The sequence below is a fragment of the Paramormyrops kingsleyae genome, chromosome 8, assembly GCF_048594095.1.
Source record: "Paramormyrops kingsleyae isolate MSU_618 chromosome 8, PKINGS_0.4, whole genome shotgun sequence".
Taxonomy (NCBI): domain Eukaryota; kingdom Metazoa; phylum Chordata; class Actinopteri; order Osteoglossiformes; family Mormyridae; genus Paramormyrops; species Paramormyrops kingsleyae.
In genome coordinates, this window is record NC_132804.1 from 5,096,969 (window position 1) to 5,115,109 (window position 18,141).

General features: G+C 40.7%; 2 protein-coding genes across 2 annotated transcripts in view; one reads left to right on the forward strand and one right to left on the reverse strand.

Moving 5' to 3' along the window:
* ptpn11b (protein tyrosine phosphatase non-receptor type 11b) overlaps positions 1 to 12,983 on the forward strand; it is a 33,431-nt gene extending 20,448 nt beyond the window's left edge. The window contains exons 3-16 of the mRNA XM_023830100.2: positions 1,209 to 1,403; positions 3,870 to 4,062; positions 4,674 to 4,790; positions 5,355 to 5,468; positions 5,834 to 5,930; positions 6,039 to 6,118; positions 6,320 to 6,475; positions 6,891 to 7,022; positions 7,505 to 7,659; positions 7,947 to 8,014; positions 8,123 to 8,274; positions 8,977 to 9,077; positions 9,340 to 9,465; positions 10,100 to 12,983. Of these exons, the coding sequence (XP_023685868.1) occupies positions 1,209 to 1,403; positions 3,870 to 4,062; positions 4,674 to 4,790; positions 5,355 to 5,468; positions 5,834 to 5,930; positions 6,039 to 6,118; positions 6,320 to 6,475; positions 6,891 to 7,022; positions 7,505 to 7,659; positions 7,947 to 8,014; positions 8,123 to 8,274; positions 8,977 to 9,077; positions 9,340 to 9,424 (1,645 nt within the window). The 3' untranslated portion in view covers positions 9,425 to 9,465; positions 10,100 to 12,983. The remainder of the gene's footprint in view (positions 1 to 1,208; positions 1,404 to 3,869; positions 4,063 to 4,673; positions 4,791 to 5,354; positions 5,469 to 5,833; positions 5,931 to 6,038; positions 6,119 to 6,319; positions 6,476 to 6,890; positions 7,023 to 7,504; positions 7,660 to 7,946; positions 8,015 to 8,122; positions 8,275 to 8,976; positions 9,078 to 9,339; positions 9,466 to 10,099) is intronic.
* A 4,354-nt stretch (positions 12,984 to 17,337) lies between these two features.
* On the reverse strand, positions 17,338 to 18,015 carry LOC111853242 (RING finger protein 223-like). The gene has a single exon (XM_023829955.1). The coding sequence runs from the start codon at positions 18,013 to 18,015 to the stop codon at positions 17,338 to 17,340; it is 678 nt and encodes a 225-aa protein (XP_023685723.1).
* Between the last annotated feature and the right edge of the window lie 126 nt (positions 18,016 to 18,141).

The following is an 18,141-nucleotide window of genomic DNA, read 5'->3' on the forward strand; positions in this document are numbered from 1 at the left end:
AGTATGTTTAAAATAGCATACAGCAGTATTAATCAGCTTATTAAAAAAATCATTATTAAAAACCTATGGAATTACTGAACAGAAAGATTTATTACCTTGGTATAGGAAATCCCTGTTAATTATTTTATAACATTGTTCATGTTTTCTGAATAGCTATAAACCTTTTCCTTTCTTTAAATTGTACTCATCTCAGTACTATTAGGGCACTTTTGAATATCTTTGTCTAGCGTTTACAAATATGTTAAAAAGCAATTTTACAGCCATAGCTGACACAATAGCATTCAAAATATTTTAAAGCATTTTAATAAGTAATGAATAATATTTTTAACAATGAGTGACCATTTACATGTAGGTGAAGATATGTAAATAATAGTTTTGAGTTTCGAATGTCATAAATGAAGCATTTACACTGACTAAACTGACTACTCATCACTGAGAGACAAAATGTACTAATTAGGCCTTACTCTTATGAAATTGACAGCAGTTATTTTTTCTGTCGAACTGGCTCTTTGCTTTGTAATTGGAGCAGTCTACTCAACTAAGAGCAAGCACTATTGTAAAATTGCACTTTATTATGAAGTACGGTCAGTTTAATTGCTGCAATTTGTGGTTTTCAGGTTGTGTCAAAAACAAGGTCTGTTTGTTATTAAATTAATTAATTATCAGTGGACTAAAAGTTATTTATTTAAAATCTAACTTTGTATTTTTGGACATCCTTCCAGATCGCCCACTCACTCAGCACTTTGTGCTTCCCAGTCGTTAAATAAGGGTTGCATTTTGGTTTTTATCTATCTTCTCCTGTGCTTCTGCCAAAACCTTCTTTGTATTCTACATTCCTCTCTTGTGCTTTTGATGCACCCATCTCTCACTCCCAAATAAAATCTCTGCTTGTTCCTGCTGCCGCCATATAATGTGGCTCTATTCTCTGTCTTACAGAATTCATTTCACAAATACTGTTAATCTTTATTCATTGTGGTGTTTATTTACAATATTTTGATTCTTAAGGGACTAGACTTGTGCTATATATGTGGTGGCAGATGGAAGCAGTTGTCATATATTGTAATTATATAGTTTCTGGAAGCATTCTGCTGTATAACTGCTCAAAGAAGTGTTTATATGAGTAATTTGTTTGAATATAACCCCAATTAAGAGAATAAATAATTTGTTGCAATTTGATAGCAACAAAGAATCTCTTTCCCCTGGGGCAGGCGGAATAACGAGGTCACGCATATTAAGATCCAGAACACGGGAGACTACTATGACCTGTACGGCGGGGAGAAGTTTGCCACCCTGGCAGAGCTGGTACAGTACTACACCGAGCAGCAGGACCTGCTACGAGAGAGGAATGGTGACGTCATCGAGCTGAAGTACCCCCTGAACTGCAAGGACCCCACGTCCGAAAGGTAGTCTAACCGTCAGGCTCACATCCTTATTATCCGGGGAAACCAGTGCTCAACTTGCCATCTAGTGGTTAAGATGCTTAATGTCATCAGTACCAAATAGATGCTCCGCAGTTTCTGTTACACACCTCTGGGTCCAGGGTTCGAGTCTCCGCCATGCTGTCGTGGGGTTTCCTCCAGCTGCTCCAGTCTGGGTTGTTCCCTGCCTTGTGCCCTGTGATGGGTTGGTACCCCATTCTGGGTTGTTCCCTGCCTTGTGCCCTGTGATGGGTTGGTACCCCATTCTGGGTTGTTCCCTGCCTTGTGCCCTGTGATGGGTTGGTACCCCATTCTGGGTTGTTCCCTGCCTTGTGCCCTGTGATGGGTTGGTGCCCCATTCTGGGTTGTTCCCTGCCTTGTGCCCTGTGATGGGTTGGTACCCCATTCTGGGTTGTTCCCTGCCTTGTGCCCTGTGATGGGCTGGTGCCCCATCCTGGGTTGTTCCCTGCCTTGTGCCCTGTGATGGGTTGGTACCCCATTCTGGGTTGTTCCCTGCCTTGTGCCCTGTGATGGGCTGGTGCCCCATCCTGGGTTGTTCCCTGCCTTGTGCCCTGTGATGGGTTGGTACCCCATTCTGGGTTGTTCCCTGCCTTGTGCCCTGTGATGGGTTGGTACCCCATTCTGGGTTGTTCCCTGCCTTGCACCTATAGCTTCCAGGATAGGCTCTGGACCCCCTGCAACCCTGAGTAGGACAAGCGGGTGCAGAAAAGGGATGGATGGAGAGATGGATGGGTAAAGTTACCTGTTTAATAACTTATATGTTGATTGGATGGCCTTTCGAAGCAGCTGCTCTCTTTATGCTGCATTTGTCTTTATCATTAAACAGTTCCTTGCCATCTGGCAGCACAGTGTCTCAGTGGGAAGCTCTTCTGTCTCAGTGGGTAGTGCTGTTGTGGTGGAATCCTGCCTCTGCGCTGGGTCTCCTCCTGGGGTTCCTCTTACAGTCGGAACACGCTGTTAGGTTTCCTGGTGCCTCTGAATTGTCTGTAGTGTATGATTGTGTGTGCTGCCTCGGACAGGCGTCAGGACACCCCCACCCCCCTGGCCAGGAGGACATTCCACAAAGCAGAATTTCCGGGTTAGCTAGATAGATAACTTAAGCCAAATGCCTCCGATGGGAGGAGAGGTGAGTGTCGTCCCTGTTGGACAGTCTTTACATTTGGCTTAAGTTATCTGACTAATGAAAAAAAATCTTGCTTTGTGGAATACCCCCATTATGATAATAATAATAATAATAAGAAGAAGAAGAAGAAGAAGAAGAGGAAGAAGAACAACAGCAGCAACACACCTGTTGCTTTTGGAAACAATTTTACAAATCAATGCACAGCCAGCAATAAGAACATAAGAAATTTACAAACGAGAGGAGGCCATTCGGCCCATCAAGCTCGTTTGGGGAGAACTTAACTAATAGCTCAGAGTTGTTAAAATCTTATCTAGCTCTGACTTAAAGGAACCCAAGGATTCAGCTTGCACTATGTTATCAGGAAGACTATTCCATACTCTGACTACACGCTGTGTAAAGAAGTGCTTCCTCAAATTTGTTTTAAAATGTTCTCCCGCTAGTTTCCATCCAGTTAACAACAACAACAACAATAATAATAATAATAATAATAATTATTATTATTATACCTTTATTTGAATAGCACTTTTCAAGCCAAGTGGCACAAAGGGGCACATAAGTGATGTACAGATGGTTGGTTGGAGATCCTTGAAATCCCAAATGCCCTTTACTTAAAAATCTCATTCAGCCAGAAATCTGCATTATATAACAAATGCATAACGGGTGGCCCAGTGATCTGGTGGGTAATAAATTCCCCACATCTCCAGGATTGCGGGGGTTCAAATCCGTCCCCTGGCTCTGTCTAATTCTCTGTGTAACTGTGTGTAAATCTCTCTGTAACTGTGTGTAATTGTGTTTCCTCCAAGTACTTTGATCTTCTGCTGCAGTCTAAAGGCAAGTAGTAAGACCAATTCTGCACTGGACCAGTTCTGCACTGGAAAAACAGTGTGAGAGAGCAGTTCTGCACTGGAAAAACAGTGTGAGAGATGAATGTGTAATTTGAGTGTTTCTTGAATGCTAAAGAAAAATCCCTAATCACATTAAATGGGACAAATGGATGTTTAGCATCTTGATCTGAAATCGTTGCAGTTATGGGATGTTATATTTGTTGCTCGCTCTGCATCGATAGCAAACTGATAATGATATTTTGTCAATTAAAGTGGATTTGAATTAAAGTGGTTTGGAACAGGTGTGTTTGAACTGAATTGAATCGCTCATTGATTGACACGAATATAGTAGCTATCTAAGAATCGGTGCCTTTTAAACGGTTGTGTAACTCCTGAAGTAAGTGCAGTTTAGCACTGAAATGATGTGATATTTAAGCTCTGCCTGTAAGGCTTTTCAGCACTGGCCGTTGTTCATATTGCCAGGTGGTTCCATGGGCATTTATCCGGGCGAGAAGCCGAGAAGCTGCTTACAGACAAGGGCAGGTCCGGCAGCTTCTTGGTGCGGGAGAGTCAGAGCAAACCGGGGGACTTCGTGCTGTCCGTCCTCACCCACGAGGAGAAGCACGAAAATTCAGAGCGCAGAACACGGGTCACGCACGTCATGATCCGCTATCAGGTGGGGGTGGGATGGGGGGGGGCGGCTGCACTGAGGGCACGCCTCTTTGGGGTACACATGGCAAGAAACACACACATAAAGCGGTAACACTTCCTATGAATGCCACGTCTACAATAATCTATTTAAGAATCTAACATTTATAACATGTTACAATGCATTCATAAAGAATTATAAACATGGCTATGAATATTGATAAAAAAGCATAATACATCATAGCCCTGTTTATTATGCATTATGAATGCTTTATGAAGCTCTTAACTATAATGGACTCTTGATACCTTCATAACGCAGTACAAAGCATCCTTAATTCTTATACTTATCATTATAATGCATTATGAAGGAATCTATAGTGCATTATACATGAGAGCTTCATTGGAGCTTATGATGTATTATAATCAACACTATAATGCCTTATGACTGTCAATAGAAGATGCTGTAACACCTTATTAATTAATAGAAGATACTATAATGCTGTATTAGAATCTCATACTGACTATTATAATGCATTACGAAGGTATCTATAGCGCATTATAGATGATAGTGTTGCCCGCACAGCTTCTCCGGGTGAGAGAGGACTCTGCTTTGCTTCTTACTCTGTTTTGTAAAAACAGGACAGCAAGTATGATGTTGGTGGTGGCGAGAGGTTTGACACCCTGGCTGACCTTGTGGAGCACTATAAAAAAAACCCCATGGTGGAAAAGAGTGGGATTGTGGTGCACCTCAAACAGGTGAGTGGTGCCGTGTGCAAAAACACTGGCCAGCTAAAGACATACTATTAGGTACTGTGCTATTACGACTCACCGTGAGGCTCCAAAACCACTCATGTTCAAGACCCTTATATGAAAGTGCCTATTTACGTTGCATATGCACCTATTTCCAAGCTGTCTTATAGTTTAAATCATGCCTAGATTACAGAACTGTACCTATACAATGAAATTCTATGTAATAGATTTATAAAACAGTACAATAGTTACTATATTGTTTATCGAAAAATTGCAAAAAAACATTATGCACAGTACAGTACAATTTGAAATTCACATTTTGATTAGTTTTAAAGCTTTTCTTTTTCATACATATATATTTTCAACCCGTGTTCATTCAAAACGGCACATTAAAAACCACGTAAGATGTCTGCTGACTGTATATTACACATTATATCACTTGCGGCTTGATCACATGCTGTTTTGTACAGTACGTGGAGGCAGAGATGCTTCAGTCATTTGTTGGATCTTCTCACAGCCGGCAGAGCTTGTACATATCGGCATGTCTGTCTTTTGCCTTCCGTTCCCAAGCCTTTCAACGCCACCAGGATCAACGCAGCTAACATCGAGAACCGAGTCCGGGAGCTGAACAAAGTGACCGACAACTCAGAGAAGTCCAAGCAAGGTTTCTGGGAGGAGTTTGAGGTTTGTTTTCTAGTTAGAACATAAGAACAAAGATGGCGGTTCCAGTCCTAAATTATTTGATTCAAGAGAGCCAGCAAGGGAGGACTAGCTGATGCAGATGTTAATGTACCAATACTACAGGCCCACTTTATAATTAAGTTCACAAAAACCACTATTACTGTGGCAGCTAGTGTTCTATGTACAGCTGCAGTATACTGTCTGATTAGCCTATCAGGACCTTCGGATTTAATCGCCCCACCTCGATGAGGTCACACTGTTCTGGGTTTGCCCACACGTTGGTAAATGGAGCACCGTGTTCTCCCCCCAGTGCCGCCGCGGCGTGTCTCGCTGTGTACACCCCTAACCATCTTCTCTCTCATTTATAGGTTCTGCAGCAACAAGAGTGCAAACTTCTCTATCCGAGGAAAGAGGGACAGCGCCTGGAAAACAAGATCAAGAACAGATACAAGAACATCCTCCCCTGTAAGCCTCAGGCTGCCCTTCTCAGTCTTTGGGAGCGGCACGTTTGTACTCACAGCGGCTGGCTCTGCTGCTCGGCCTTGTCCTAACTGTCTTTTTCTTCTGTGTCAGTTGACAACACACGTGTGGTTCTAAAGGAAGTCGACAGAGATGTCCCTGGCTCAGACTACATCAATGCCAACTACATCGAGGTCAGTGCTGCCATGCCTCTGTTATAAACAGTCATGTCCGCAGCTGCGAGTATGTTTACATGCATATCTGGATGTTTGCATCCTCTTGGGTATGTTTGTTTGCCACATTCGAGAAGTGCTTCTCTGTCAGCTTCTGTGTGTGGACCTGCTTCTCTGTCAGCTTCTGTGTGTGGACCTGCTTCTCTTTCTCCTTTCCCACAGAGCAAACCTGAGGAAGGGCACTGTGCTGATGAGGGCAAAGTCTATATCGCCACCCAAGGTTCCCTGCAGAACACAGTCGCAGACTTCTGGGAGATGGTTTACCAGGAGAACACGCATGTCATTGTCATGACAACCAAGGAGATGGAGCGTGGCCGGGTTAGTGAGACGAGCACGGCTGGGCTAGTCATCTTCTCACGCTGCCCACTGAACCATAGGCTCATGTACCACAATTACCACAGTTACCAGAGTACAGCATTTATTAGTAAACCCAACAGGACTTTCCACTTTGCATTTTTAATTACTCAATATGTTGCAATAATTGGTATGTAAGTATACCTTAACATTCTAACATACCATAACAGCTTTAATATACATTAATAACACACATTATATGATAATAACAAACATTATAATCATAAAATAATGTAAAACTGTTATGGTACGTTAGGATGTATTATTACATGCTGCTTATGAATGTTCTATGAATGCATTATAAAGGCATTATGAAGGTGCAGTTAATGTCAAATGTTACCATATGATTTATTTGTACATGCGTGTTTGTTTGGGTTAGAACAAGTGTGTGCGGTACTGGCCAGACATTGACTCCACAAAAGAGTTTGGAAAACTGAGCATTAGGAACACCAGTGAGTGTCCAGCACAGGATTACATCTTGAGGGAGCTGGAGATCACGCGCCTGAACACGGTGAGAGCAGCAGCCCCCACCCCACAAATTGGCCAGTCTGCGTGTATGGGCTGAATGCACTAAATGAACTACTTAACTGTCTCCTGTGGTTCACTGTATGTGTCTCTGAATCACTGTCTGACTGACTATCATTTGCACTGTATGTGTATTTTAATTTATTTTCTCACATTTGGTTTGTGTTCAGTATATTGCCTCACTGTGTTCAGTAGTTTTGCTGAGGTGCCTATAGTATTAAAGCCCCTCTTTCTCTGACTGCGTTGAATATAGTCTCAGTATGTCTCTTTTTTTACAAAATTTCAGTGTGTGTTGGACTGTGCTAAGTGCATATTTACCTTCTCTGAGGTTCTGGCTCTACCACCGTGTTCAGCTATTGCTAATTATTTGCACTTGCCGCAGTGCGACGTGACCTTCGACTCACTGGCTTTTAGTTAAAGCCCATCCAGCAGATATTACATGTTTTTCTGATCGTCATTTGCTTCCAGTCTGAAGCACCCAGGTACATCTGGCACTATCAGTACCTGAGCTGGCCAGATCATGGTGTCCCTAACGAACCGGGAGGAGTTCTCAGTTTTCTGGACCAGGTGAACCAAACTCAAAATGCACTTACGGAGACTGGGCCCATAGTCGTCCACTGCAGGTAAAAGTAATAAATCACCTTGTATTCTAGGTATTACCCATAGGCCTTTGTGTCTTCCAGTGGCATTTTCATATATTATTAAAGCACAATTGTGAGATATTTTTAATAATTCATTTAGTCGCTGTGTGTTCTAAAAGGGTTCAGCCGCTCAAGGTCATAATTAAGGTCGACATGTGTAGGATATCTGCTTATTTTATAATTCACACACTTTCTTGGGAAATTCTGGGAAAAATGTAATAGAGAATCCATACGTACAGTTTTTTGTCTCTTCTGTTTCTTTCTTACAGTGCAGGAATCGGAAGGACAGGAACTATAATTGTAATTGACATCCTCATTGACATCATTAACAGGCAAGGTGAGGCATGTAAGACAGCCGGCCTTTGGGACCGTCTCAGTCCCTGACACTGGTGATGTAAGACACACAGCATCGCTAAACCCACAGCCCTCTTACCCCCCCGCCCAGGCCTGGACTGCGATATAGACATCCCGAAGACCATCCAGATGGTGCGGAGGCAGCGCTCAGGCATGGTTCAGACCGAGGCCCAGTACAAGTTCATCTACATGGCTGTGCAGCAGTATATCGACAGAGCCCAGAAAAGGCTGGAGGAGAAACAGGTAACGCCGGAAGCCCGAAATACTTCCCTGCAATTTTCTATATTTAATGTACAGTATTTTGCAAAAATCTTAGGCAGCCAAAGAAAATAATGTTTAAATAATCTTCATGTTGCTGTAAAACAATGATATTATGTCTGCCAGTGTGCGTCAGCTTAGCCATTTCAAAGCCTCTGCTAAAATCACAGCAGTATTTACAGCCACTGTCCAGCACCACACCATGTTTGGGTAATTGGTACCTCATTGACTTATTTAACTAATTAAGTTCAATAATTAATTGAGCTGGTGGTGAAATGTAACTAATACGCGGAATGGCTGAGGCGGCCCTGAGGGGAGGTTTGGGGACTGAAACCGTGTTCATCTAGACATCCAACAAGATACCAGTAACTTTCTGGAGAACAGAAGAAATTCTACTAGTTTTTATCGTGCTATTCTTATTGTGTTTTTTTTTCTTAGCAAATATACACTTTTTACCCAGATAAATAGCCTTAAACATTTTCTTTGAATGCCTTTGAAAGACTTTTGCACAGTATTGTACCAATTCCTTATCAGATTCTGCTGTTTTGGTCACAAGTTAAGTTACATAACCTCTTAATGACTGGCTACATGGAATAATACCTGGACTAACTTGCACTATAGAGGTTTGGTGGAGAGTGTCGTGGGGGGATGTGACCTCACAGGCGTGTCTCCTTCTACCTCTTGCAGAGAAGTAAAATGAAAGAGTGGGAGTGTAACGTTAAGTACCCGCAGATGAGTAATGCCAAGCTGAATGCCAACATGTCCACAGGGCGGCCCTCCTCCTCCGTGTGAGTAGCTGCCCACACGTCTGCCCATTTGCTGGCACAGAAACATGACGTGACTCTCCTGCTGCAGGTCCCCTTTGCGACCGAGCACCCAGTTAGTGACTGAGCTTAACGTTTAAACCCTAAGTGTGTCTGACGGTCATTCTGAATGACTTAAAGCAAATATCTGCCCATAATATTGATTAGAACCCGCATTGTTTTCTTTGATGTGTTTCATCCACCAGCAGTTTGACAAAGCAGATTGTCCCCCATGTTCTTTGTGCAGGATGAATGACAGTCCATCAGGAGTATATGAGAACCTGAACATCAAGAACCCAAAGGCCGCTGGGCACATCGGTACCCGCAGATAAGACACATGACCGCTGTCCGTCTCACGCCTTTACCGCGCTTTGTGAGTATATAGGCAGCACACAGGATAAGATGGCGGGAAACAGGGCCTGAGCAAAGGCAAGCAGGAGGAATAGAATGTTTTTCAGTTACGTTACCCCACAGTGTGAGATGGTAATGAGCATGCGGCTCAGTCAGCTAAACCTCTGTGGCTGTGATTGGAAGGCTGCCGACTGGAGGCCGGCCTCAGCAGAGTAACTGCATCTGTCGGCCATTCAGCAAGGCTCTTAATCTACAGGATCCACTGCAGGTGGCTGCCCTTCACTGCCAAGTGAAGACTACATATGTGTCATGGAGAGCAAGATGGGGCAGGCAAACAGAGAGCATTCCCACAGGGGATTGATAAAGTGTCATTATCGTTGTATCAGATGCAGTGAGTGTATGGTTATGTTCCAGTGTACTGTATTTGCAGCTCCACTGCTCAGAACTAACTCAGTTGTACTTAGGTATGTGCCTTTTATGGGCTTTATTCACTAGGAAATGAATCCCAGCCTTGCAGTTTGCACATGGAAACGTGTGTTTAGTTCTTTAACATTGTTTCACATAGCATTATTAATATAATAAACATTTAGAGCATACCGTGTTCGTTGTGCGCAGTGAATTAATTTTTAATAAGGCTTGTGTGACTGTGTGTGCAGCATAGGTGCTGGTACCTGCCGCAGTGAAGGATTCCTCACCTGACGGATGATGGTTCCTGTTCTCTGACCTCCAATATCGCTGTGATTTGGAGGAGGAGCAGAGGGTATCGCCTTGCCCCCCTGCTCAATCATGGAAAACAAACAAGATTTCGTCCAACAACTCAGTCCCTCACTGTCGCTTTTCTGTCGGCCCCTCACGCCATTGTTAGTGCTGTAACTGGCTTTTAAATGCAAATTAAGTGCCTCTCTGAGCAAAGTTCTAATGACCTTGACCTCATTATAGTCCACCCTGATTGCACCTGTTTCTCCAGCTTGACTCTGACGTCCTCATCGGATCAGGAGTGGCTTACAGGCATTAGGAAGATGGTGTTACTGACCACCAACATTTCATGGATGGCTACTGGCTTTACTGGTCATTCTTTTCTTGCTGAATTTACTACTGTCTAAATGTAAGAATATTTTTGTGTTTATGTTGAGTATATTTTTAATGTGTCTAGTTTATCTACGGGAAGCAAAAGGAGTAGCAGACTTCCTCCACTTTGTCTGCTTGGCCTACTGGACAGATCTGCTATAACCAAAGACCTCAGACTTGATGGACTTCCAAATCTCGCCTAGGATGTCTGTGTGGAATCACACTGATTTGCACTTTTTGTGGGATGAATATTGTTGTATTGATAGAGCGTAATGAAGATATTTGTAATTTTATTTTGTAACCCTGTAAGGCACTGTATACGTCGGAGTTTTGGTGTCTTGCCTCACCAATATCTCGCCCCCAAAGTGATATCCTGTTGCACTCACTGCCTTTGTCACTAAAACCGTCTTTCTGCACCACTGATACCGACTTCCTGTGCCCCCCCCCCCCGTGTTTTCAACTTCCTTCCTCTGTGTCATTGACACTGATTCACTGTGCAGTACACACCTTCCATTTGTGTCACTGATCTAGACTTCCTGATGCAGACTTTCTGCATCACTGCAGAAAGCACCGGATTCGCTTTTCCTTCATGGAGAAAGTGTAATCTTTTCAGAAGGGCCTTAGTGAAACTTCCTTGAATGCAATTCTCTTCTGGACGTTCCTCGTTAGCTCAGCATATAGACAGGCTCAGAAATTCCGAATTAATTCAGTGATACAGAAAATGGATGAAAGCTACGTCATAATAGCCATGGAAATATTACAGATAATTCAGCATTTTAAACATCCAATGGAAAGCTTGGAAATTATTGTATCTTTGCTACTAAGAGTCTTGCATACTGAGCAGTAGGGGTTACATGAGAGAGCAGGAAATACTGTCTAATGTCTAAAATATGTTACTGCTGCAGGAAACCTGACGAGGGCTGTTTATCTCTGAGCTTTTGAAGTTGTCGTTCAGAGACCCTTTCATAGGAATGACACATAATGGATTATGTCATAATGCTGCAAATTATTTATTAATCTGCATTAACTTTACATCATAGTTGCATAATTTCAAATGTGATATATAGTTGACAATATGCAGGTTGTATTATTTATTTAAAGGATGAAAAATATATATGATCAGTGTTAGAGAAAATTGTTTTATTTATTAATTTATGAATGAATAGCTTAATATTGGTGACAACTACTGCAGTTTTCACTGCTGGGTGTTTTATGATCCTGCTTCCTGCCACAGGAAGATAAAAATGCTGTGCTTTTATTTTTAAATATGTATTTTTATATAGCTCCTTTTAAATTGGTTTTATTCTGTATCTGAAAGGTTGTTTTTTGACAGTGTCCAGGGGATGTTGCTGAGCAGTGACTGTAGATGTGTGTATAGGAAGAGGCATCCATTCTCGTATACTGAGAAGATCTTGTAGGGCAAACTTACATTCAAACAGACTTGCCCTCTTTATAAATAAATAGCGTGACAACGTGAATTCTCTGCTGTCAGGAATTAATTCTACAGACATTAATGTCTGGAAGACTTGGAGAGCCGTGATGGATGTTGGCCGTCCTAGTTTACATTGATTTGACAATGACGGAGTACTGCTAGGGTGGAACTGAGTATTGGATCTGGGTGGAAATGATAGGTAATGACGGAGATGGCAGTATTGCACTATAACTGACACACACAGGAACTTTTTCTGTGTAGCGAAGTCTTTGGGTAAAATAGTGTATAATGAGCACTGTGAGTGAAAGGCAGAGGATTTCCTGCCTCTGCCACGTAGGAAGAGCTTATCGGAATTTTTTTTTTTTTGTTGTTTGTTTTTTTGATTGAAAACTTCGTATTTTTGTACTTACTCTCTGGAATAATATGGCTCTGGTGGTAAATGTGGAAAACCATAAATACTTGAAATGCTGTTTGTATGGAGCTGTTCAGAAATATTTGCGATGTAATAACCTTTAGTGACCAGAACGGCAGTGTCTACCATGAAAGAGAAATAATTGAGTAATCGACTTGGTATTTGCCTGCCAGTGTCAATTTTTAGATAACATTTCAAATGTTCATTGTGTAGTAAATTAACATTTTTGTATTCTTTAGCAATGTTTTGACTCCATCCTTGTTTTTATTGTTATTACTATGATAATAATTTTGTTGTTGTTATTATTATTGTTATTATTATTATTATTATGATGGTAACCTATTATATATTTGACAAGGACACTGCATCCAGTGCAGCTACAGTGTCATTGAATCTATCAGTATGCACTGCAATCAGATGCATTTCTTTTACTCTCCCTGCATTTCCTTAATGTTTAATAGCATAATGTTGGTTTTTGTCTTGTCCTTCCTTTTGGTTGCCATGTGTCTCTTCTGCACTGGGTTATGCCAGTTGTCCTATTCAACTGTGTGGCTCAGTCTGCCACCATGACTAATACTGCAGTGTTACAGGTCATGAAAGAAAATATTAAATAAGTAACATCAATCAATCTTTTGTCTAATTGTTGGTGATTTTTTTTCAATAATGGCAGACAACTTTCCAGTAGAATTTAAGTAACTTTAAAATGTGAGGACGTTGTGTGTGATATTGAGATGATCTCATGTTATTTCCACAGATTTCCTTCAGTTTTCTGGTACAATCCAAGGGATTCCATTCACAGGACATGAAAAGTATGCTTGCATGCTGTATCTTAAGTGCCTGGGTCTTTGTGATGGCTCATTCACTTGCATTATTTAATCAAGGATAATCTGTAACGCCCTAACAACAAGGGTAGTGCTTATGACATACTACTGCTAAGTTATTTCACTGGCTAAATAGTCCACAAAGAGTAACCAGAAATAAATACCAAGTAAACAAACAAACGTGTGGCCACGTTTTGTCTGGGTTTTCGGCATAGGATAGATCACCTCTCTGACCACAGTTGCTTTGGTGACCTTTTGTTGGATGGTGTTTGATGACATTATTTCATAGTAATAGGTTCAGAGCTGCTTGTCTCTTGCTTAACTCTTGATTTAGTTCCCAAACCAATGCCTAGACTTCACAGCTGAAAGTTGCAGCCACTTCGTGCATGACCTCAGTCATTGTTTTTTTTTGTTGCCATCGTACTTTATCACTTGAACCTCCACCCAGCCGTGACCCAATAATCAGCCACTCTTCTACTAACCATGATACCCAGAATAATGTAAACACTTCCATGACTGAAAGTAGATATACCTAGAAAACTGCATTTCATTATACAGTGCACCCCCCCCCCCACCTCCGTATCCATGGATGGTATGTTCCAAGATCTACTGCAGAGAGCCAAACTAAATTATCCACAGCAAGGTATTAAAACATCACATACAGTAATAATAGAGTACATTATGCATTATTACATGATACTGTAAGCCTGCTCTCTCTTGAATGAAAGGGATTCTGACATTTTAGCCTAATTCTCGAGAGACAATAGAGCAAGGAAAAAGTTCTCACGTTCTGAAGGGATGACAGTAATGAAAATCATGCTTTTTATAACCCTCAAAGGATTGAAGAAACAATGAAAAAACATATAGTTACAAATATTACAATTCATTTTTTGCAGTTACTGAAACTGTGGATATGGGCGGACTGTTGTGTTTTATATATCATTTGTTCATGTTCTCTGCTTTATTTTGGTAGTTATCTTGAGGATGAATTAGCCCTAAGGAAAACATTGATCTTTTTTTCTCATTGTTACTACACAGACAATATACAAATAATTCAACATGGAGCATGGAATTTCATTTATTCTTGTCTATTCTCTATTAGATATGGGATAGAACAAACTTTATACATGAAAATAAAATAAATATATTAGTTGTATCGTTACTGGACAAAACATTTTCAAACAATATCTATTAATGCATACAGAAGCGTTTCCAAATTATTTGTCTTGCATAGATTTTCTTCTCTTAAATTCTTAAAATGTTAGTTATTCTATATTGCTGTTATCATTTCTAAACAAGTGACACCTAATTTCATCACTGACCAGTAAGCTGATAAATCATTGCTGACAAAATATATGTGATATGTGACATATCATGCCTTTAAGGATATTAAATGCCATCGCTAATGCAAATTCTTCAAGGTAATAAGCACAGAAATTTCTTATACTTGTGCTTGCCTAATATAATATTATTCAGTAAACATATAACATTACTAATGTTATTACCTGTAATGTTTTACCTTGTGGGGACATTTCTCTGTCCCCACAAAGATTACTTCAATTATCTGTGACTGCAATCAAAAAACTAAAAATGCCAAAAGTCTTATGTTTGGTTGCTTATGGTTAAGGTTAGGGCTGGGTAGAGGTTAAGGTCCTCATGTTGAAATTAGAGTTTTCCACCTAGAAATGAATGGAGAGTCCCCACAAAGATATAATTGCAAAGCTGTGTGCGTGTGTGTGTGTGTGTGTGCGTGTGTATGTGTGCGTCATAATATTACTTCCCATCGCTGGAGAGTAGTACTCCTTAATTAAGAACTGATTTATTCCCTGAATCAATTTCCAACTCATTGCATCAGGATTTATTTTAAGACCTAAAACCTTTTGATCTCAAATTCTGTACTCTATTCTGTTCTCCTAGTAAGGAGATTTCCTACCTACTTATTCATTGTGTTCTTTAGAATTTATGCCTCTGAATAAGATGCTTTTGCTCATAGTATAAACTAAACAATGAAATATATAATGTAACCGTCTTTTGAATCTTGCAAATAAGAAAAATCCTTGCATCTTATTGCTGGCTGTTGCATAAGTACCTCATTCACACCTGTTCCTTCCTATTTCTGCTTACTCGGTGGCACGCATTAGTATCTTACATCAGCATGAGCTTTATTTTCCAATCAAATACTTACTACTCAACACCAGCACTCTTCCTGGGTCAGATCCTACAACATCCTGTCTCAGGTACAGTATTTCTGTCATAACAGCCACAGAAGGACTATTTACTTTCAGATATACTATGTTTTATTACTTTTTGACCTTTTGTTCTCTTTTAAAGGAGTGCAGCACATCCACTCATGAATACCAAACAGCTTTCTCTGTCTGTCTCTGTCTCTGTCCAAACCTTCAAGGAGTTACACATGAGGACTGCTTCTCTACACTTTTTGGACCTGAAATTTAGAAGAAACTTAAAACATATCAAACCAGTAAATGTGTTGTTTATTGTTTTTTTTTTTGTTATTATTAATCTGGCTATGCATCATACAAGAACAAGCCTAAAACACCTTTACAAATTCAGTATGCTAATAATACATATGTTTTGCACAACGATGTATGTCAACTTGTATTAAATTTTAGCTTTCAGGTAATTAAGGAGCAGAGATGTTTGTGTCTAATTCTCTTACACATTTCTTCTGGTTTCTAGTGAGCATAAGCATTTTGTACTTAAATGCATAACAAACTAGTATTTTAAACCATCATGAAATATTATGTTGAACTGTAATAAAATATTACAGTTGATTGATAATAATTTACTATTCAAAATTACTCATATTAAATGCAGACTGTCTGAAAATGACTTGGGGATTCTTTAAAGATATGGGTTTAAATTACTGTATATACAAGTTTATTGCTTAATAATCCATCTTTTCTTCACATCAAATTTTCCCAGACAGCACAGACCCCTTGGTAAACACTGGATAGCATTCCAGTCCTAACAGACATTGCGTAGAATTTGGCCACTAATTAAACTATGTATCAGGAGGAAACCTGCAAGAACAGATTTAGTGAAGCAATCAGACCAGCAGACTTAGAGGTTTGAAGCTACACTGTTACTGCTTTGTTCCTTTTATTTGCCACTGGACATTTTATTTATTTGAAAAACACCGAAGATGGAAGCAAAATTCCAGAATTCAAATTTATATGTTCTACTGTTGCAGACTATTCATACACAATGTAAAATAGATGCAAACATATACATCTTTTAATAGAATGTTTTAAAAAAATAGTACTTTGATTTTGTGCATGGAAAATAGTTTCCTATTCATACCATTGTTCCATATACAAAACAGTCTTAGAATTTATTAAACAAATACGTAACGAATACAAGTTTGTTTGATAGTTACAAAGTCAAAGATTTATTAAGTGAGCGGAGTTTATGGTTAGCAGGTTTGTTCTTGGTTGTAGTCAGTATGGTACTGATGTTAGTGAAAAAGAATTGTGGCGGATATTACATTTGTCATGTAAGTTTTATGTTTGCTATACATGTGCAGTTCATTTGATTGTAAGCAAACAAACAGCACAACAGTCTTGAAATCAATGCATTCAATGCAACTAGTGTCAAAACCCTACGATTGTAGGTGGATGTTCACAGATCAGTTCATCACTTTACTGTACTTTGTCTGTAGGTGCATGTATGCGCTCCCAGATCAGTCTGTTAGTATAAGCTACCATATTCCCAGATCACAGATCACAGATGGGTGTTTCTATATACCCTATCAGAACCTCACTATAATGAACCATACTGACATACATACTTATAATGCAGGGCTGCCGACTCTCACTCATCTGGAGTGACACTCATGCTTTCAGACTCTCATACTCAAACAAGAAATTTTACAGCAAATCTATATTATTCCATTACAAACCTAAAATTAGCTACGTCAAAAGTGTTGGAGCAGTTTTCAAACCTCATGGACTATATACAAGGTAATAAAACTGTTACATACATGTAAATGCATGTGCAGGCTGGTCTGAAATTGAAAATCTCATGCCAGCCAGCTGACCAAAGTTAGCAACCCTGATAATGTGTTCGACAACCTGAGAGTTCGAAGGTCGACATACGTGTTCCCAGATCATTTTGTTAGTATTGACCATACACCGTCTGTTTTCAGTCGGGTCTATGTGTTTTCCGAAGGATGTACGTAATTGGAGGTATTGTGGTAGGGTCATAGAATGGGGATTCATCCTCAGCTATGCAGCTCAGCGAGCCAGTGAACAGCATGCAGTGCATTGGCCACAGGACAATGCACAGCACTACCATTATCAGCAAGATAAGAAGCACCAACCGCTTCCAGTGTTTGTGCAGCCTCAGTGGATATGGAAGCCCATTCTGCATCGAGCCTGGAGATTGTTCCTGCTCCTGTTCTGGCTTATTAGCGCCAATGTCAATACAGATGCAGCTGACAGTATGTCCAGTGTTGGGTGGCCTGTAGTAGCAGAGCTTCTTACCTTCCAGCCATACAAGCTCTTCCTGCTGCTGGTGGGCTGGCAGCTTGTCCAGGACCTCCTGGCTCGTAGCCAGAGCTGGTGGGCCCCTATCTGGTATGGAAGTAGCATGTCGGCAGAAGGGGCAGGGAATCTGGCCATGTTCTCTGCTTGGAGACTGGGCCATGAGGCGGGACATGCACTCTAAGCACAGGGTGTGGGTACAGTCCAGCAGCTTTGGCGTTTTGAAAACATTGTCATAGGTGCTGAAGCAGATGCTGCACTCGGGTCTCTCCGCAGCGTCTTCGTGCTCCTTGGGGGGCGTGGCCTGTGTGTGCCACACCTCTGCTGCCTGGGTCATCTTTAAACAAGGCAGAGGGAGGCGGAGTTCCAGTTTACCTTCTTCCTTTGTGCTTTTTTTTCTGTGCCAAGTACTGAAAAGCAGTTACATAGAAAAAAAAATGTACCTGTTGACAAAAGGGCAAAC